The following is a 21922-nucleotide window of genomic DNA, read 5'->3' on the forward strand; positions in this document are numbered from 1 at the left end:
GTAAAATTATGAAAACAGGTAAGCCATGTTTTCCTAACACTCTGACACATCTGAATCTGCATTCATTTGACTATTTGGGGCCTTTAAATGATTGTTACACATCTATATCATGTGTTCTCTTGATATCTACAGTTATACGGATAGAAAACAGATTGATGTTAAAGAATAATTAGTTTTCATTTATCTCATGAATGAGCGACACTTCCATTTATCTAATAAATGAGCCTTACTTTTGTTGCAGAATGCCTTTCTTTTTTTACTGAGTGAAATGTGTGTTTCATTTGCTCAGACACGAAGCTCGTCTTGAGAAGAAAATATTCCACCTATAGTTTACGTGATGTTTTTAGAAGAAAAAATTCCTGTCCGGCCTTGAGGGGATCCGCTCCGTGTTTTGCAGCCACTCGTGCGGCTGGGTAAAATGGCTGTATGTAGCTGAGCCTCGTGTTGGTTGGGTTAGCTCCCTGCCTCTACCCGGGCTCGGTAACACAACTCCCACAACAATTTCTGTCGCTTCTCTACGCATTGTATGGAGCCTCCATCACCTCTCTAACCCTACTTACGGAGCTGAAACCGGGAGAGATGGCAGCCGGATACGGTCCGGAATGAAGGGATAGGAATGATTCGATTCAAGGATTGATGGTTTTAAACAATTATTTATATTCAATGCTAGCTTTTGATTGTGACTGACTCGGCGAGAGAGAGCGAGAGAGTTGGGGGGGTATATCATGGCCGCTCAGGTCGCCACTCTTAACACTAGTCCGCCTTCTGAACTTAAAAAGCCGGATCGAGACCCGAAGGAAGATACGGTTCCAGGGGACAAGCAGTCCGACAAAAAGCAGCCGTGTTTGGACAGCGAATCGCCGGGCCGGGGAGATCTGCAGGACGGGGCCGACGGTGGAAATGCAGGGGGAGGAGGGGAACCAGAGATGAAGAACGGGAATGGGAACCCGCCCAGGGTTAATAATAATACCCCGAATGACTCTGTGGGACCGGAGGGAAACAACCACCCCGGGTTCGTGCATCATCACGGTCCCACTTTCTCTCCGCCTTCGTACGGATACAGTCAGCACTACGGTCGGCCCGCTTTTCATCAATATGGCGGACAACAAAGCCCTGGCATGGCAGCTGCTGCGGGTCCGGGTGTGCAGTCGAGCAACATGATGGACCCGTATCAACCCAATTCACACGACCATGGCTTCTCGAATCACCAGTTAAACAATTACAACCCATTCCCGAACAGGACTCCGCACCCGGGCCAGGCGTTCGGCATGAACTCCCCTCGCAGCGCTCAGGCGCCGACAGCTGGGGGCCAGCCAGCTAAGCAGCAGCCACCGCCGGGAGGACCCACGGCGATGGCTGGATCTTACAGTAACCAGAGATATAACATCGGAAATCCCCAACCAACATCCACACCGACGCTCAACAAGCTCCTGACCTCTCCCAGTTCAACACGGGGGTATCCAAACTATCCGTCTGGTGGCGACTACAGCAGCCAGGAAGGAGCTAGTAAGGGACCAGCAGATATGGGCAGCAGCGGTCAGTACGCAGGGAGCAATCCAGGCTGGCAACAAAGAACCCATCACCCGTCGCCCATGAGTCCGGGGAGTGCTGGGCAGCCACTAGCCAGAAACCAGGTAGACCCGACCGTTTAACCGCTACAAGGGCTTTAGCATGTCTGCTTCCCTCCTCTGAGCTAGTTCACAACGTAGCAGGCCAGCCATTGTCTGATAGTAGTTCGCAAAGACTCTAAAATGGCTGCCTCTCGTGTGTATTTTTTCACTCTTTGCAACACACCACTTAATAAATTTCGCTTTAATTATTTTTCTAAATGCACGTTTTAAGAGTAGAGTGGTGCTTGGTTAGGGTATAAGTTGAGGAAATTATGTTAAGGAGCCAAGAAGGCCCGACTTTGAAAAGAGGGCGAAAATAGGAGCAACGGCTCGTTTTTCTTCCCGTACATTTTCCTCCCTTTATACGTAAGATTTATAACACATTTGCGATTAGTGTAGTTATCCTGTTCGACTATATAACAAACACTCGCACATTAGTGCTATATAGTTGTTCACAATCTGATGTTTGTGCTGCTTTCTTGCCCGTCGAGCTGTAATTTTGTAGCCATGACGGAAGGAATGTGTTGCGTGCTGAATGGGGACTTCACGGTCAGTTAAATGGCCTGTGTAGGTCCTGTTTAAAATGTTTATTTGTCCCCGGGGATATCACGGAAGGCTGTAAATTCTTTAAACTTTTTTTTAAATCATATATCGATTAGATGCGCTTCCTTGTTCTGTGGAGCTGCTGTTCTTTCTGTAAACGGGCAGCTCTTGCCTTATGAGTGGCTGTGAGCAGCCCTTTTCCAGATTGCAGTTTGCAGTGGGATTTGAATTGTGGAGGTAAAATCCTACTGTCAAAGCCAGGAGATAGTTGGTCTTGGGTTGACATGCGAGGTGAAATCTGATTGGCTCCTCATCCGCTGCTCATGGCCATTTATAATTACATGCGATGCAAGGCAACAGTTGCTGATAAGAACACACAGCGTTAGCTCATCACAGGGTCATCTGAGGCATTTCTGCTTCACTCCCTCTCTCAGTTCCACTTTTTACTTTCAATAAACATTGACCAATGCTAAAACGGGGGTGGGGGGGCAGAAAAAAAGTTATATTCAAAGCTGTTCAATATCTCTTAGTTGTTTGTTAGCAGAATTCAAATGTGTCAATGGAGGCTCCAGTCCACATAATGATGTATATAATAAAGAATATGAAGCAGTTTTTAATTTAAGAGTTGTGTGTGAACACAATTTCATCTGAAAATGTAATTAATGTAATTGTAACTCCAAATGATCATGTGTGTATTAGGACAATGATTAAAAAAACCCATTTCTGGGATAATTTCTGTCTGTCTCACCTCATTGGAATGTAAAATGCCAAATGAACACTCTGTCTTTCTGGCGGTTAAAATAAACACAAGTTAATTGGCTTTTAATAGTCCCTTTACTCAGCCACACGGTTATTACCATATAATTGGGATTTTTCTTTTTACAGTTAAAGATAACAGAGGTTATAATTTGTTAAAACAAAATGGCATTTGTTTCTGTTCGCCATCAACTAGTAAAATACATTTCCGAGACAGAATCTTATTCAGGTGTTTGTGTAGTAAATCAGTCTTTCTAATGGAGGTGTTTAAATAAATGACAGACTATTTGATTGTCTGATTAATTGCGCTGATGGGACTGATGCCAATATGTAAAATTACTAACATTAGCCGACACAATGTAATGTTACTGTATTTTGCATTTGGAAATTAAGCAGCATGATATGATTGTTTTAGACCAAACTTGTAATTTACTGACTGTAGTTGATTCATGCTGTTCCCTTTGTTCACACTTTATTGTTTTCTTTTGGTGACCCAAAATATTCAGAAACATCCAACTATTTTGTAAAGTAGTCTTTTTTTTTTTCCAGCCGGCTGCATTTTGTAGCAACAGGAGGGGAAGGGGCAGTTCTGCATTGCTGTGTGGTCTTTTAAAAAAATCCGATTTATTCTGGAACTTTCTCTTGCACCTTTTTCAAGAAGCTTTTACACAATAGTGTCAATATGATGAGTTGTATTAGCAAATTTTAAACAGTAACCTTTTAAATCTGTGCGTCTTTTGATATCAGTAGCTGGACGATGTCTTCTTTTGTGAATATGCTGTGATATATAAATGGGAATGATCTTGTTAGATCCAAAACTCCTAGTTCAGTCAAAGGAAATTCCAGCCTTTTTTTCTCTCTCTCTCTTTCACTTTACAGTCCTTACAAGGGAAAAAAAAATCCTGTTAAAGTTGTTCAACCCTGTAAAAGTTGGAATTGGCCAGTCGGGACCTCAAAAGCAAACCTCAAATTGGTTTTGACCTTGTAAAGAGTGATAGATGTACCTCTCCACAAGTCCAGTCCTGAACCTTGTTTTGGCAGCTATGTGACTGCTGTGTCTGGCATGCCGCACAAGTTTGACTTTGTGTGTCTGCAGAATTTTCCCCCCCGACCTCCCCACCCCAAGCCAATCAGAAAGCAGTTTGCCATCTCTCACCCACCAAGGGAGTTTCCTGTCTGCTTTATGCAGATTAGCCATGTGCTATGCCTATTTATTTCACCTCATTAATGTGGATTTACAGTTTGTCACGCTCTTTGGATTCTTTTTGCAAAAGAGAGCGTTGCAGGGCGAGCACACTCGTTTCGGCAGAATCGAAACGGCATTAAGGGTTGTTTTTTAGTTATTAGGGAAATCTTTTTGGGTGGAGAGGTTATAGTGGTGTGTGAGTTCTTGCGCCGTTTTCACTCTCCTTTCGCCGTTGTTAAAGCACTTCCCTCATTTCTAGTGTCATTCATCCGAAGCCAAACCGCCTTCTCTTGGGGGGTGGGGGGAGAGAACCCTTCTTGGACCAGGCTCAAAACAGGAGCACAGCTGGGATATGTTTAGTATTGGGCAGACTGCCCTCCATTCGAGCAGATATATATAGCTCTGTTGACTTCCGAAACTATGGCAGAGTGAGGTGAAAAAAAAAATCAGGGTAATGACCGTGGGAAATAAGGTGAAGAAAAGCACAGTTTGCCCATTCACTGAAACTGCTTTATTACCTCAGCACTGCAGTCATGCATTTTTTTTTATTTTTTATTTTTTTTTTAGCCTTTGAAATGAAGCAATACTCTAATTACACCAATTTAAGAGCTATTGCTTGCAGGTTTTGGTGTTTATCTCCTGTTTTTGTCTCATTAAATAAGTTTTTTTTTTTTTGACATCCTCAGCCTCCTGGTCCTATGGATCCAATGGGGAAAATTAGAGGTCAGCCATATGGAGCAGGCAGTCCGTACAGCCAGCAGTCTCAACAGGTGCCTCCTACGGGTCCTCAGTCTGGGCCTGGGTACCCGGGCCAGGGTTACGGCACACCAGGTCCACAGCGATACCCGGTAGGCATGCCAGGTCGTACACCAGGAAGCATGGGTGCCATGCCCTACGGTCCACAGGTAATCGCATCTTATTCAGAAGATTATATTTTTATTATTACTTAATTGTGTTCGTTCATGTTTATTTTGGCTATCGGCAGCATATAGACAATGTTACAAAGTAACTGTGGCTTTGGCCTTCCAGTCAATGTCCACTTCTCAGATGTAGTCCTTGACTGTGTTTTTCCATTAAAGTAAGGAAAATCAAATAAATGTAAGACACAAAAAAACCCCACCAAACTAGTATGCTTTTAAACAAAGAAGATTATTTGATCACGGTCTTAGGAGGCAAAATCAAAACTACTTCAAAAAGTCAACTGAATCAACTGAGACCAAAAAAAAAAAACAAAAAAAAAACATGCATACAAAAGAAAAATTAAACCCAGATGTGAATCCCAATTTGTTTCTGAACCAGTCAATGTTAAATTCAATCCATCAAAGTACATCTGACAGATTTCAATTGACCCTGAGCTTTGCTGGTAAAACATCACCATGTGAAAGCATCTCTCACAAATCTGCTGTAATTTTCTAAACATAATCACAGACAGGTCAAAGTGCATGCTTAAACACCTCAATTAAAATTTTAAATGGGAAAAAACAATAACGTGAGCAAAAATCCAAGACATATTTGAATTGATTTGTACACTGATGCATGTAACTGTCTTATTTGTTTTGCAATCAAGAGTTTCTAATGCTCATTTAAAAAGGGACTCTGTAGATTTGATTGTAGACTTGATAGCTTGAGATCAGGCAGAGCATTTGACAGAAACACAGAATGGATTTATATTTATAAAAAAGATGCAACATATTTAAAGAATAAGGTTTTACTATATTAAAATAATTCATTTCGAGAACATCAGAAGTTATCAAATATTGGCACCAGGTGATTCTACAGTATTTTTTATTTAGATTTTTTTTTTTCTTTAAAGAAAAATAGTTTGCCTTGTGTTTGGAGGTAAACGTGGGATGTCCAGCCACACGGAACCTTTCTAATAAAATTTTAAGCTTTTTTGCATCAGCTTCAATGTTTAACAGTGACACAGAGCTGTCATATCACTGTGCACCTGAAGACTAACATCAGGATTGTGAATACAAAACCAAACGTAGTTGTGACCTAAAATTGTTTCTGGTGGAATTCTGCGTTGTCTAAAATTGAGATGTGCATATATTTTCATTTTTAGATGGGATCTTATGGCCAGCAGGGACCAGGAGGCTACGGCTCTCAGGGCCAGGCGCCGTATTACAACCAGCCAGGTCAGGCTCCTCATCAGAGCCAGCAGCAATCCCTTTACTCCCAACCCCAACCCGGTCAGCCTGGGCGGCAGTCGCCTTACCCTGGGCAGCCCCACCCTCCGTCTTCAGCTCCACACAACCAGGGGGGACCACCCTATCAACAGCCCCACATGCCCTCACAGTCCCAGGGTCCCCTGCCTGGCCCGTCCCAAGGCGCCCCCCAGTCTCAGCCACCTTACTCTCAGGCGTCTGCCACTCAGCCCAGCCAGTCTCCGTACGGCCAGCAGCAGGGGCCTCCCACTCAGACCGCACAGCAGCCAAGTTCCCAGGCTCCCCCCGGATCCCAAGGCCAACCCAGCTACCCAGGGTCCTCACAAGGCCCCCAGCAGGCCCCTCCGCAGCAGCAACAGCAGACGCAGTCCCATCCGCAGCAGCCACCGGGACACGGCCAGCATCCACAGGGGCCGCCTGCAGCCTACCCGCCAAACGCTCAGCAGCAGCAAGCACAGCAGTCACCTTATCAGCGCTTTCCTCCTCCCCAACAGCAGGTACATGCCCTCTGTCTTGGATTGCCCTCATCCTTCTCTGTATATGTGCTTCTATTAAGCCTGTGTGTGTGGGTGTGTGTGTTTAGGAGATATCCCAGGACTCGTTTCAGTCCAATGCCCCTGCATCCTCTCAGCCCAAATCTGGTCCAGAGGACGGTCAAGGCCGTCCATCCAGCCTTCCGGTCAGTAATGCTTGTTAAATCACTTTTTTTCTTCTTCACTAAGACAGTTTGTAGCTGTGTAAATGGAGCTTTATTACACAGTTACATTTCAGTACCGACCAAGAACTGCATCTTAAAATGGCCGCGATTAGTTTTAAAAGCTCTTTTTTTATAGATTCCTTTGATTATTGCTATGAAATAACATTTTCTGTTTGTTTTGCTTCTGGATGATGCTGGTGGAAATTCGTCTGTGGAATTAAAAGTTCAGTTTGAATGCTGCAGCACTGGGATGATTTTTTTTCTTTTCTCCCTGTAATCTGTATTTATTATTTGGCAATTTGATGTTTTTTATGTTCCAAGTATTTTTCCCCTCCCCCAGATCATAGAAACCAAACATTTTATGTATGTGTCACAAAGGAAGTGCCTGATTCAAACTTCATGGCTGATTTCTGGATTTTTTGATTTTTATTGGATTCTGATTTGAAAATTAATAATGTATTTGTTTTTCTATTGGTGCTGTGAGTAGTTATTTATTTTAGATGAAGTGTCATCACTATGTGTGTGAATAAGATCCTGAATGCGTAAAACAGAGTTTTGCTCTCTCCTTACTAACTCATTTAGTCTGAGTGTTTAAACTGAAAATCTGCCAACATTTCCAAGTGCAGCATAAATTGAAAGCATATACAGATGAATCAGATCCACGTAGGTGTTGTTAAAGTATTGCTCTCTCTTGCTGTCTTGCATCCTGATGGTGATTGTGTGTTCAGAAATCAGAAATGTACAGTTTGAGGTTTTGGTCTTATGCAGTTCACATAAGTTATGGCTGATCTTGTAACTGAGTGTTAGTATTTGACTGCATGAATTTCACATCGACCAGACGGTTAAAGCTGCAGCTTATTCTTTGTATTTTCTGTGTACTTATAAAAGGCAGTAAAAAAGACACTGTGACCCTGCAGTCACAATTTCTTAATATTTTGACTACGGTAATTGACCATTCTTTGGTTGTATCTGTTATCTGTTTGTCTGTCCAAGCATTGTCAGCATCACTATCAATATGCTTTGGGAACCAATTTATTTTGATATTCTTGTTTATTTTCTTTGAGCTCTTTGTGCTTCTAGAAAGTATAAATATACACAGAGTATCAGAGTACAGGCTGACCTGGTATCAGTCAGTAATCTTTGACCTGGCGGCTAGATGAAGTAAAATCACATCAGTAACTAATCACTAAGTTATCTGACTTTAACGCTAAAGCTTCTGCTCGTTCGGACCTTAAGATCTGTGTGTATTTATTTGCATTTCTAGAAGCCATATATCACATAGGTATTTGAAGGAGTCTCTTTTGTTTATTGAAGTCACGTGGTGAAGAGGCTGCCTCTACATGCTGACTCTGCTTGCTCACATCCTGCAAACCTGCGTAACCATGACAACCCCTGGCAATAATGCACACTCACTTTCTCTCTGAAAAAGATAAATAAGGACAAAGGCCTCCAGGGATGATTGTGTGAACATGTGTAGTATTTGAATCCATGCCACTCACGTGTTAACACGGAGGAGTTGTTGCGTCACGTTATCTCAGCTGATGCAAAAAGAAACCGGTTCAAGTGGTGACTGTAAATCAGAACGGCTCTGACATTTTAGGGTTTTTTTTCCCCCCCGTCTCTCTTTAACCGGCCGTCTTGTTGTTTCCAGGACCTGTCCGGGTCGATCGACGACCTGCCGACGGGCACGGAGGGTGCCCTGAGTCCTGGCGTGAGCACGTCCGGCGTGTCGAGCAGCCAGGGAGAGCAAAGCAACCCCGCCCAGTCGCCCTTCTCACCGCACACGTCTCCCCACCTGCCAGGCATCCGAGGCCCCTCGCCTTCTCCAGCTGGCTCCCCCGCCAGCGCCAGCACTCCGCGCACAGGCCCGCTGTCACCCGCCAACTTGCCAGGTGAGCTGGTAGCTTGAGTTGAGGAGGATATTTTATAGATTCCTGACGTCTTACTCTGATTCCATTTTTGAATTACAGTCTCAGGGTAGTGGTGTTTCAACCTTTCTGGTTGTTGTTTAGATGTAAATCTTGAGTTTCAACACAACTTGCTTTTTAAACTTTTTAAACTTGGTTTTTCTTTTATGCACTTCCAAGCTGTCAGACTTTTGTGTAATTTTCTAAATCGACTGCGAACAAGGACGTTTTTTTAAGAAACTTTTTTTTTTAGCCACTTGATTCTAACCTGAGACTGATCAATCAGTTGAACTTCAGTGTATGCCTTTATAAATATCCAGTTTTAAATGGGATATTTGATCCCTTTACTGGGAATTCATTACAGAGCATAAGTTAAATGTTAAACTATTATTTGCTCCTATTTGATCTGTTGGTACAAAAATGTTCCAACTTTGGAGATGAATAAAAAGTTTGATTCCATAACTTTAGCTGAAGCCTTGAGAAAGTGTCCAGGCCTCAGCTCTCTGTTGGGTTCTGTTTTTCCTAAATACATTTCAGATACTCTTCGTGTGCTGTAGATAGATACACTTGTTTTCACTTTGCTCAAGGACGCGGTTCTGCCAGTCTGATACAAGGACCGGACAGAAAAAGATTGGAAAGAAAACTGCTGAAAGACAGTATCTGGAGAGTTAAGACAAATTAAAAAGGTTCTCAAAGCAGCCTGGCTCCTTGGAAAATAAGAAAAAGACATGCGAGTTTAAATTGTTTATACAGCTCTTCGTTTAATTTTCCCATCTCTTTTAAAAGGAGCGATTGTAATTTTTACTACTTTATAAACACAATTCCCTCACATTAAACTAAAAGCATTTGAAAAACAGTAAGTGAATTAGCAGGACTAGTAAGCGTCTGGTGGCGTGAAAACGGTGAGTGACATTATTTTTGCAGCTGTTCATATGTGTCACCCAAGGTGTACTTTTTAGCTAGCTATCTAGGAATGTAACATTCATCCCTTTCTGAACAATGATGCAAATTCAGTGTCTTGCAGATGTAGCCTGGTTTATGTGAGGCTGGACATTTTGATAGACTTTTGTCACATCTTATAATCATTTGTTATAAATCCACAGAGAGAGGCACTGATCAGACGTTTGTGGCAGATTTCCTATCTGTTTTTTTTGTAAAGTTTTGCCCTGCTTATGCAGATTTAGTTTTAGCTGGAAATAAATGGGAAAAGCAGTAAAAATATTTTATTTATATTAAGGGCAAGGATGTCACTGCATGTGTTAAAAATTTTGCTGTAAAGGGAAACTTTAATCTCTATTTTAAAGGACAAAATGTATGTGGTTCACAATTTGAACTCTAATTTATATAATGATATGTAATTATAATATATATAATGTGTTTTTGCTAGCATTAGCACCCGTCACAAAAAACTTCAAGGATTAAGACACTTTTTTTCACTGTGTTTTGTGTCAGAACTGATGTGGTTAGGGGGAGTTAAAGTCAACTTACTGCTGTTGCGTCCCTAACTAGCCTAGCTAGGTAGGCTCTGCCCCCTGTCAGCTTGGGATCAACATATTAGCGATGCACGGTGTGGAAAACCAACTAAAAGGGAACTACATCCAGAAATAATTTGCAGAGAGAAGCGTATGAAGGAGAGATGTATGTTTAATTTGAAAGCATTGCTTTGGTAAACAACGGAATGTGTTTTCCGCCATTATTGTTATAAAAACGACTAGTGTGGGGAAACGTCTGGTGCAGATTTTCTGAGTGCCGCTGACGTCATACTTAACCGTGTATGACGTTTCTGAAAGTCATTTCTGAAAGCCGCGCTGCAGATTGTGGTCTCACCTCGTAATTTCAGGAAGGAAAGAGGCAGATCGGAGACGGTTCGTCTCTGGAGGTTTATGGTGGAAATGTTTTGTGACGGTGCATTACTAGAGAGTGTCGATCCTTATCTTGACTCTGAAATTTCCAAACGGCTGCCAGCATTTCCAACTCCAGCTTGTTCTGTGACTAAAGTTAAAAACAAATGGTAATAAACTCAGCGTGTCCCAGCATGCACATACATTTCTGTGCATACTCTGATTTTTTAAGCAGCTCACTGATGCTGGAACTGGTGAACTTTGGGCCTTCTTCACGTTGCTTCTCAGCAGCAACTTCCACACAGAAGAGTGTTGTTCTTATCCCAATCTTATAGCACTCGTTAATGTATTTATTGATCAGCAAAAGATTGACGACAAACAAAAATGCTCCATCAATCAGGATTTGCAGTGTTAATGTCATAATCTGGAATCTGCTTGTCAGAGAATACGGTTCTGACTGTGTGAATCAATCTCTTGCTCCCCGATTAAACTTAAGTCGACTCAATCTTCTGGTTTTTCCTCAGGGACCCAGATGCCTCCCAGGCCATCCAGCGTTCACTCAGATGGGACGCTGCACCCTGCAATGAGCCAGTCTCCAATGGCGCAGGACAGAGGTTTGTTGCTGTCTTAATTAAATGTGTGCACTAAAATTAGCGCGTCAAAAATAGTTTCTGTTGCTTCTCATTTTCACCAACATATTTACCTCTTCCTCTTTTGTTCCAGGGTTCATGCAGCGAAACCCTCAGATGCCTCCCTACGTATCCCCCCAGTCGGCCTCTGCACTGTCGCCTCGCCAGTCCTCTGGAGGACAGATGCATCCTGGGATGGCGCCTTATCAGCAGAACAACTCCATGGGTGGCTATGGGCAGCAGGGAGGACAGTACGGTCCCCAAGGTTGGTACTTTAAAATTGTGCAACAGCCCTTGGAGATTGCCTTCATAGGGCTGATTTTTATAAAGTATAAATGTCTTCTTATTTTAAATATTGCTGGTGAAACTAGCTAGACATTGTGTCAGACCAACCTATAGAAACAATTTTCTTGTCTCCATGTCTAAAAGTATGCTATTGGTGGTCCTTTGCTCTGCTTTCACGGCTATAAATAGCTTCCATGGAGTCAGAGAGTCAGCTGATGTTGCACAGCCTCCTGTCAGTGGAGCTCAAACTGTGACGAAGGCTTGTTGCTCTGCTAGCAGATTGTTAATAAACTGGGGTGTTTTTTTGTCCTATAATAAGAAGCTTCTAATTACAATTTAAACATCCATGTGTTCCATTGAATATGCAAATGCATTCAAACCATTAGAACTTATAACCCCAACTGTTCTGATAAGGCTTCTGTAGTTTGTTACAGAACATTGGTGAACATATTTTCAGTTCTTTGCCAAAAATGAGGTGCATTTTTTTGTAGCAACTATAGAATTCAGGCTAATAATCTACTTGAACATTTCTTTACTTTTTACTGTAGGTTATCCCCGCCAACCAGCCTATGGGAACATGCCCAATGCTAACTACCCTGGCCCAGGCATGGGCTCCATGAACCCCATTGCAGGCCAGGGGGGAGGCCCGCCGTATGCTGGCATGCCTCCAGGGAGAATGCCTCCGAATCAAATGGGGGCTCGTCCGTACGGCCCCAATATGGGCCCTAGCATGGGTCCAAACATGCCTCCGAACATGGGCAACATGCCACCCCAGGTCAGTTCAGGAATGTGCCCACCTCCAGGAATGAACAGAAAGCCCCAGGATCCTGCAGCCATGCAGCACCCCTCCAGTAACTCCATGCTCAACAGGTTGGTTTACAGTTGGTGTTCATCTGAACACCGAGCCACAGTCCAGGGTTAAACATCCTGGGCATTTTCTATAGACTACAGATGATGTTGCCTTCTTACAAAACACAGACTTAAACCTTGAATTTAACAGCAAAATCAAAGCTGCAAATGAGATCCAGAATTTACTCTTATTTCCTGTAGATTGCCTAAAATAATTGTAAAAGTGTGGAAATTTGAAATTGGAAATTTTCTAATGAAAATTTCTAAATGCGACCGACATAATCGTTTTCTACTTTGCGAATGGAAAAGACTGTCTTCCCCTGGATGGTAAACCATGCTGCCCCTTTCAAAAACGGGGACTGTGCTCACACTTAAACTGTTAACGCTATATTCTCCTTGGTTATCGATTTGCAGAATGCCTGGGTACCCCAACATGTCGCAAGGCATGATGGGCTCCGGTCCACCGTATGGCCCACCGATGAACAGCATGCCTGGAATGATGAACACTCCAGGTGGATCTCCTTATCCCATGGGGCCAAACATGGCCAACAACACAAGTGGTAATATAATACAGAGATGACTGTTGCTTCATTTAGTCAGTAACATGGGAACTTTGTAGATAATTGGAACCCTTTCCTCACCTGCAGGTATGGCTCCTAGCCCAGAAATGAACAATAAGATGAATAACAAAGTAGATGGCGGTGCAACGCCAAAGCCAGAATCAAAATCAAAGGTACTACCTTTGCAACTGTTGTGCGTTTCGGTGTTTATTGGTAGCTGCAGGACCTTTACAGGGTTTTTAAAATTGTTTTGAATTTCTTTCCGGGGACATCAAACAGAAATCCAACTCATCCACGACAACGTGTGAAAAGATAACACGCCTCTATGAGCTGGGACCAGAACCAGACAGGAAGCTTTGGGTGGACCGTTACTTGGCCTTTGTGGATGAGAAAGCCATGGGCATGACCAACCTGCCCGCTGTGGGGCGCAAGCCTCTTGACCTCTTCCGGCTCTACGTCTCCGTTAAAGAGATCGGAGGAATGATGCAGGTGATCATGGCGCCCAGACACCACAATAAGCTAAAATTCTCACTTTGCTTTTGTCTTTTCTGTTTTCTTTTTTCTAATTCTTGTGTGCCTTTTCTTTGTGATAGGTGAATAAAAATAAGAAGTGGCGTGATCTAGCCACCTCTCTGAATGTGGGTACATCCAGCAGTGCTGCCAGTTCTTTGAAGAAACAGTACATCCAGTGTCTGTATGCCTTTGAGTGTAAAATAGAGCGTGGTGAAGATCCTCCTCCTGAGATCTTCACAGACAACAAAAAGAACCAGGCTGCTAAAGTCCAGCCCCCCTCTCCAGGTTAGAACTCCCCTCGGCTTTTCAGATAAAACATGACTCACCTCCTAAAAAAAAAAAAGAAAAAAGACTTGATTTCCTAATTAAAACCTTGTACCTTATCTGTCTGCTCCTCTCTTCTTTCAAACTGAAGCGTCCCTCTGCTCCACAGCTGGGTCAGGGTCCCTTCAAGGTCCACAAACGCCCCAGTCCACCAGCAGCTCGATGGCAGAGGGGGGCGACCTTAAGCCCCCCACGCCGGCATCCACTCCTCATACTCAAATGCCCCCCATGCCACCCGGCCCTAGGTCAGTATCTTTAATAGTAGATCCAAAATAGGCTGATAATTGGGCTAATTTCTGTTGGTGTTTTCTTTCTTAGGAGCAGTGTAAACCTACAAGACCCCTTCTCGGACGGAAGCGACCCCACTTTTCCCAGAAAGAACTTGACTCCCAACTCCACCTATCAGCCCGGCATGAACACGGCAGACTTGCCAGGCCGAATGGGCCCCTACGAACCCAACAAGGACCCCTTCAGTAACATGCGGAAAGGTGGAAGTCCTCAGACTTATCTGAAGCATGACGGCCATTTACCAGTCATCAGGTTTTAATCTGCTGTAATTGTGACTGTATTTTTAGTCGGGGAGCAGTTTCTGCCTGCTAACCAGGGCCCTAACAACGTTGTGGGTGACCAGCAGCAGCCGCCACAACAACAGCCTCCATTCAACAGAGGACCGCCTGGGGCCATGGGCACAATGCCAATGGGGCCCAGACAACAATACCCCTATGGACCAGGCTATGACAGGAGGTAGGATCCATTAGAGATGGCATTTTAAGGAATATTGATTAATGGGAACTATTATTTCTGATTTTTTTTAAATAGCCCTCTCCATTTAGTGCAGAATTATGCATTAATTTTTTTTTATTTTAGAGATGCACAGATGACAATTGCAGATACCAGTTTTAGCTGATTCCTCTTTCTCTTTATAAACAATAGCCCTTCTGCCATTGGGGATGATGGTCTAATTTGGCAGAGATTATGTCACAAATTGTGTGTAAGCAGTAGCTATAAAACACAATTTTACTCTTTTAATACAGAGACAGAGTGACTGATTTAACATTTTACACAGACATTAACATCCCTTAGTAGCGATTTGCCCGGCTAGCCAAGTCTTAGTTTGCATGCCTTAAAACTTTCTTTAATTATGAAATCTTCAAAAAGGCTGCCAGTATTTCCAAATCTAGGATAATTTGCAGACTGAGTTATAAAAGAAAAAAAACAAACAAAAAAAACTTTGATGTACTTGTTGAGCATTTCTGCCATTTGCTAAAGATGTTGCTCTTTCACAGCTTGAATAAACAGCAAAACATATCTTAAATATGCCTATCTAGAAAATAGTTTACTTCTGAAATAGCTTCTTACACCTAGTACCAAGTGATCAAGTATTTTCTTTCAGTACAGGGGTTCACACCAAAGAGTGTTTATGAGGCCAGGAAACGCTTGCAGCTGAAATCAGCTGTTTATGCACAATGGACACGCAACATTTTTCCCCACAAACTGACAATAATTCAACAGTCTTGTTTTAGGACAGAACCGATTGCCAAGATTAGTTTTATTTGCTAAATGTCAGAATAAATAGCTTTTGTACACTAAGATCACTATGCCACTACACAATATCCGAAAGCCCGATGATGGCAAGGTTTTGATCAGAGAAATATATTCACACCTCCTTTCAAGGAAACTCCTCCAACAAATTGTTACCTAGTGTGCCATCATTCGAAAGAACTGAGAACCTCTACAAGTCTGCTTCATCTTTTGGTACAATTTCCAGATGTCTTGAAGTACCACATTCATCTGTTGACATTATTAAAATTTTATCAAAGTATAACTAGCATGGGAAAATCCAGACATTGTACCTTTTAGAAAAGAGCTGGATTGTGTGTCCCAGAGATGATCAAAAGACTTTTTTTATTGCAATATTTAACAGAAATATTGCTTTTTTTAGTGTTGCAATGTTTAGCAGCTATACTTAAAATTTCAAATAAAGAACTCTAATAACATATGCATTCTTTTTTGATTTCTTATTTTGTTACTGTAGTCCAGTTTTGCACATTTACTGAATGGATTGACAAACCTTAAAGCATCTCTAAACATACAGTAGTCGTAGTCTACTCCTGTATATTGACAGCAACCTGAAACGTTTTAGAGAAGAAACATAAAATGTTAGACTGGTGTTTGTTCCAGGATTAGTGTCGAGGCTAATATTTTGTTTTTCTGCTTCTCACCATTTAATATGTTCACAAACAAATATTTAGGTAAACTATAAATCTTCCATGTCTGTTGTCCTGCTTTTTCTAGACCAGAACAAGGAATGGGCCCAGAGGGCAACATGGGATCTGGACCTCCTCAGCCAAACCCGATGATGCCTGCCAACACCGACACGGGGATGTATTCTCCAAATCGCTTCCCACCACAACAGCCACGGTAAATTTAAAGGACACTTGAGGCGAGACGCTTGGCAGACTTTCTGGCCTCAAACTTGCTATTATTAAGAACTGATGTTTTTTATGTAAAAGAATCATAACTGAAATCTAAATAGTTAACAAAATAAAACTATATGGGTGTATTTTGTGTTTAAATCCAGTGTGTAAGTATATGACCAATATCCTCACTTATCAAACTAACAAGGCGTGATGTTTACAGACATGATTCCTATGGAAATCAGTATCCTGGACAAGGAACGCCCCCTACTGGTTCCTACCCAAATCAGCAACCTGGAATGTACCCACAACAGGTATAATGTCCATCTGCAATACACAATCTCTGACTATTGTCCATGTGCTGTAATCAAATGAATTAAAAATACAGTAGCAAAGCTTATTTTAACAAAATAAATAAATAAATAATGTCATTATATGTAGGGTTATAAGCGTCCTGTGGAGGGAGGTTACCCCCCATCAAAACGCCATGAGGCAGAGTACAGCAGTTCTTTCCCTGGTGGACAACAAGGACCGCAGCAGCAGCAACAGGGTGGCACCGCTGCTCCATCATCAGGACAGCAGGAGCCGTACAATCAGTACAGCGGCAGCGGGCCCTACCCTGGCCCTGACCGCCGTCCACCTGGCCCCAGCAATCAGTTCCCATTTCCTTTTGGTCGAGAACGGATGCAAGGAGCAACTGGGCCCAATGCTCAGCCTAACATGCCTCCTCAGATGATGCAGCCAGGGCCTGAGGGTCCTCAAGGGGGCATGTGGCAGGGACCTCGAGACATGAACTATCAGAATTACCCTAGACAAGGTGGACCTGGGGGGCCAACGCAGGGACCCGGCTACCATGGCATGAATCGCCCTGACGAAATGATGCAATCAGACCAGCGGATGAATCACGATGGCCAGTGGGGGGCCCAGATGGGCCCTCGGCAGCCTCCCTATGGTCCAGCCGGGCCTGGACAGCCCATGCCTCGTTCAGTCCAGTCCAACTACCAGCCCCCTCAGGGTGTGCAGAACCACATTCCACAGGTGTCGAGCCCCGCCTCCATACCCCGCCCCATGGAGGCTCGGACATCACCGAGCAAATCTCCTTACACACACGGATTGATGAAAATGCAAAAGGCTGGTCCCCCGGTACCTGCATCCCACATTGTGCCCCCTTCAGTGCAGTCGCCTCTAATAAGACGAGACATGCCTTTTCCCCCGGGTTCTGTCGAAGGAACACTTCCTGTCCTTAAACCACGACGGAGACTCACCTTGAAAGATATTGGTATGACGATGTTCAAACACTTTGCTTTAAAGTATTTTTAAAGAATAATTTTATTAAATATAATACTTTCTCCAAATGTTGTAGGAACCCCGGAAGCCTGGAGAGTCATGATGTCCTTAAAGTCTGGTTTATTGGCTGAAAGTACATGGGCCTTAGATACCATCAATATTCTGCTGTATGATGACAACAGTATAGCAACCTTCGATCTCAACACGGTGAGACTTATCATTGCCTTTACAAAAAGCATGGGTTGGTGTGAAATTCATGACTCTTGTGCAGTCAGAAAATTTGATTCCAGGTCTCAGTAACTGATAAAAGAAACTAAGAGCATGAAGAAATTGTTTCCTTAATTTTATCACTAATATATAAATGTTACCCATCATATCTTTGTTTTTTGCACATATTTAAAGCCTATCTAAAATAAAAAATAACTGAATTTTACTTGAAAGAAAGTCTGGAAATTCAGAACTTATACCTTGAGAGAAATTACCATGGTTACACAATATTTATATTTTTTTGTTCAAATATAGCATTTGTGTAAAGTTATTTAATTGCAAACAATGAAATACTTTGGTTTAACTACTAAAATAGTGTTTAATTTATGGCAGTTATGGCTTTTTAGCGCTTAGTGTTGTTTTGATTTCAACGGGTGAGCAAAAATTTCCGTTAAAATTGTGCTGTAACGACTCTGGTCACACCACCACTTACTCTGACTTCTCATTGAAAAGACTTTAAATCTTAATGAAGGGAAGATTGCTGAGATTTTGAGGCTCATCTTTTGAAACCTTTATAAGCTAATTGGCTGAAGTCTACTTAAGGATTGTTTTGTTGAATATGTGGCTATCTACGCTAATTTTTCTGGTCCTTGTCTTAAATGCAGTTACCTGGGCTGCTGGAGTTGGTCGTGGAGTATTTCAGGCGCTGCCTGATAGAAATCTTCGGTATTCTGCGGGAGTATGAAGTTGGGGACCCTGGTCAGAGGACTCTGCTTGGTCCTGATGCCTTGAAACGAGACCTGGACAACCTGGAAGAAGAGCAACCACGGTTTGAGGACCTGGAACAAGAGGAGACAGACGACGAAGAGAAGGAGGAACACGAAATGGAGCGGTCGGTTCCCGTGAAGGAGGAGGAAGACCAAGAGCCATGCTCGCAAAGTCGAGAAGAGAAGACACAAGAAGAGAGGAGGAGCAAGGGTTCTTCGTCTGAACAGACGGGCTCTGTGCAATCTCTGCCTGCACATGAGAAACCCAAACAGGCCAGCAAGTTTGACAAATTTCCAGTTAAGGTGGTACGAAAAAGAGACCCGTTTGTGGCTGCCCAGTTAAGTAATCATGGTAAAGTTCAAGAGTTTGACAGCGGGCTACTTCACTGGAGCGCGGGAGGGGGCGACTCAACCGAACACATCCAGACCCTCTTTGAGTCTCGCAAGAACTTCTTAGAGCCACGACAACGGATACCCGTGCCTTCAGCTCTATTGAAGCGTCGGCTGCTGGATGAAGACATACGGGGGAGTTGTTTGCCTACTGAGGAAGACAGAATGAAGCATCATGATGAAGAAGAAAGGCCAAAACAGAGCAGTATGTCAGAAAAATCTACAGACTCTGAGAAAGCTGGCTTAACAGTTGGCAATGATGAGGAGCAACCGTCTGATTTAGAGACAAAGCTGGCTGAGAAAGGCCCTAAAAGTCATCAAGAGAATAATAGACCCATTCTGGCTTCTGGAAGTATTTTCAACCAACAGGCACAGCAGACTGGCACCATCCTAGAAGATGAGCCTCACAGTAAAGATGAAGGGCCGCTCGTCACGCTGTCCGACTGGCAGGACTCGCTGGCACGTCGCTGTATTTGTGTCTCGAATATTGTCCGCAGCCTCTCCTTTGTGCCAGGAAATGACCACGAGATGTCCAAACATCCCGGACTGCTGCTCATACTCGGACACCTGATACTGCTCCACCACTGGCACCCTGAGCGCAAGCAGGCCCCTCTCACCTACGAGAAGGACGAGGATTCAGATGAGGGAGTGGGTCAAAAGGATGAGTGGTGGTGGGACTGCTTGGAGATCTTGAGAGAGAACACGCTGGTCACTATGGCAAACATTTCAGGTCAACTTGACCTTTCCACCTACCCTGAGAGCATTTGCTTACCCCTGCTAGATGGTCTTCTCCACTGGGCGGTGTGCCCCTCGGCAGAGGCCCAGGACCCCTTCCCAACCTTGGGCCCCCATAGTGCTTTGTCACCTCAGAGACTGGTCCTGGAGACTCTTAGCAAACTGAGCATTCAAGATAACAATGTGGACCTCATCCTGGCCACTCCCCCCTTCAGTCGGTTGGAGAAGCTGTATGGGAACTTGGTGCGGTTAATCGGAGACAGGAAGGTTGCAGTTTGCAGGGAGATGGCTGTCGTCTTACTGGCCAACCTGGCCCAGGGTGACACTACAGCAGCCCGAGCAATCGCTGTCCAGAAGGGCAGTGTGGGCAACTTGCTCGGCTTCCTGGAGGACTCTCTCGCTGCCACCCAGCTACAACAAAGCCAGAGCTCTCTGCTGCACCTACAAGGGATGCCCTTTGAGCCCACCAGCCCGGACATGATGCGGCGAGCTGCCCGGGCTCTGCACGCCTTAGCCAAGGTGGAGGAGAACCACTCGGAGTTTACACTACACGAGTCGCGACTCCTCGACCTTTCTGTGTCTCCCCTAATGAACTCGCTGGTTTCTCACGTTATCTGTGATGTACTCTTTTTGATTGGCCAGTCATGACAGCTGTAGGGAGCTGTGGCTCCACTTGTTTGAGGGGTTTGTTCTCCAGTCCCCATCCTCCCTGGAAAAAAAAGAAAAAAAAAATCTGGCTTGTGCGTGTAAAACTGGGCAAGAACAGTTCATGTGACTGGCTTTAATTTATAAAAAATTTTTTAAAAATCCTTCAGATTACATTCAGTGTGCCCTTCACACGCCAACCCTACTTAAGACAGGGCGATCACGGAGCTGCTGCGGACTGCGAACCAGAGAGATGCCGACAAAGGGACACTGCTCGCAAGCCTGAACGCCAACCGGATGATACAGAGCCGAGAGCGCCATTGTCGGGAGACTGTTCTGCACTTGGGGAGGGGTGTGGGTGAGAGTTCTTTTTAATAAAGATAAATAAATGATTAAATAAATAAATAGCTGAAAAACAAAAACTGTAACCAAAGTTGCTGTCTCGTTTACAGTGAGTTTGGGAGACGCAGTGTGCCCTAGCTCTCTCCTTGAGGGGCACAGTGAGTCTGTAACTGAGGTGAAACAGACTGACAAGTGACCTATTGGTTGTAGATGCTGTAGTTGGATCCTCACCAGTCAGCCCGACAGTTGACCGTGCTGTCAATAAACACCTTCACCGGGGAGGCCTGTGCAGTGTGCAGTAGATTGTAGGACATTTTCTGTGCCGTACTGCTCTTTGAGTGTAAGCATTCTGTAAACTATGTTTCACACAGAAGCGGATGAGCTAGAGTTCTGAGGTCATTTTAGTTTGGTGTTGAACAGAAAATGGCTTTCTTCCCCAAAGTATCAAGAACCTACAACACCCTTACCTCCTCTTATCCCTTGATTGTATGAATACCCTTATGAAAAGAAATCACCTCTTAGGACTGGTTTTCAACTTCAGATACAGCTTTGCTGTGGTGTATATATAATGTTGTACATTATACTTCCTTCCTCTCTGTCTGTCTCTGTCTGTGTCACTATTCTCACACTTGCTATCGGTGAGAGACGGAGGCAGACTCTTCGGTTTGCCAGCAACCTCCGGTCCCCACTGATTAGACCCACTCCTCTGGTCTCCTCCACAGCTCCGTAGTATGGCAGACACGGCTCAAACTTGTTATATCCTGGTACAAACAAGAATAAACTAGATGAAGTACACATTTGACAAATTTTCTCCAGTCATGAATTCTGCATATTTGTATTTCAGACTATGTAGCTAAGACAAACATGTAAATTTCTCCCTTTCCCCTTTTTTGGCTCAAGGAATATCATTTATTCAGTATGAAATCTTTATACTATATGTTCCACGTGGTAAGAATAAATGTACATCAAATCTTCCTAAGCTGTTTCATTGTTTTATTCAATTCAATTTCACAGTTTTGCACAAAATTGGTTCGACTTTCTAGTCTTTGTTATGCTGTTATGGTTTGGACAAATTTTTATGGCATGTGAAACCTGCTAAAATTAAAGTACCTGACTTTAGAAGTAGAGCAACGTAAAAGCTTCAAATTGGATGAGTTTATTAAATTTGGTAATTTTCATGTACAGCTTCTAGCCAGTCATAGGGTTAAGGTTTTTCAAATAATTGCAATAAAAGTGAAATATGAGAGAAGAATTTTTTTCTAGC

At 43.4% G+C, this 21922-nt stretch overlaps 1 protein-coding gene across 2 annotated transcripts; it reads left to right on the plus strand.

Annotated features, from left to right (window-relative positions):
* The first annotated feature begins 402 nt into the window (after window positions 1–402).
* Window positions 403–21633, plus strand: arid1aa (AT rich interactive domain 1Aa (SWI-like)). 2 transcript variants are annotated; one of them, XM_044116484.1, is made up of 20 exons: window positions 403–1634; window positions 4782–5000; window positions 6161–6760; window positions 6847–6942; window positions 8612–8852; window positions 11233–11322; window positions 11432–11602; window positions 12171–12492; window positions 12886–13031; window positions 13119–13204; window positions 13311–13520; window positions 13625–13829; window positions 13978–14113; window positions 14187–14356; window positions 14444–14612; window positions 16164–16289; window positions 16509–16599; window positions 16727–17564; window positions 17649–17779; window positions 18445–21633. In XM_044116484.1, exons 1-20 carry the CDS (start codon window positions 726–728, stop codon window positions 20317–20319), a joined length of 6831 nt encoding a protein of 2276 aa, XP_043972419.1. In that variant the 5' UTR covers window positions 403–725; the 3' UTR covers window positions 20320–21633. The 2 variants fall into 2 exon arrangements, with proteins under 2 accessions (XP_043972419.1, XP_043972418.1); XM_044116483.1 differs by having other exon boundaries at window positions 404–1634; window positions 13960–14113.
* The last annotated feature ends 289 nt before the right edge of the window (window positions 21634–21922 follow it).

This window comes from Gambusia affinis, linkage group LG05 (assembly GCF_019740435.1).
Source record: "Gambusia affinis linkage group LG05, SWU_Gaff_1.0, whole genome shotgun sequence".
Lineage (NCBI taxonomy): Eukaryota > Metazoa > Chordata > Actinopteri > Cyprinodontiformes > Poeciliidae > Gambusia > Gambusia affinis.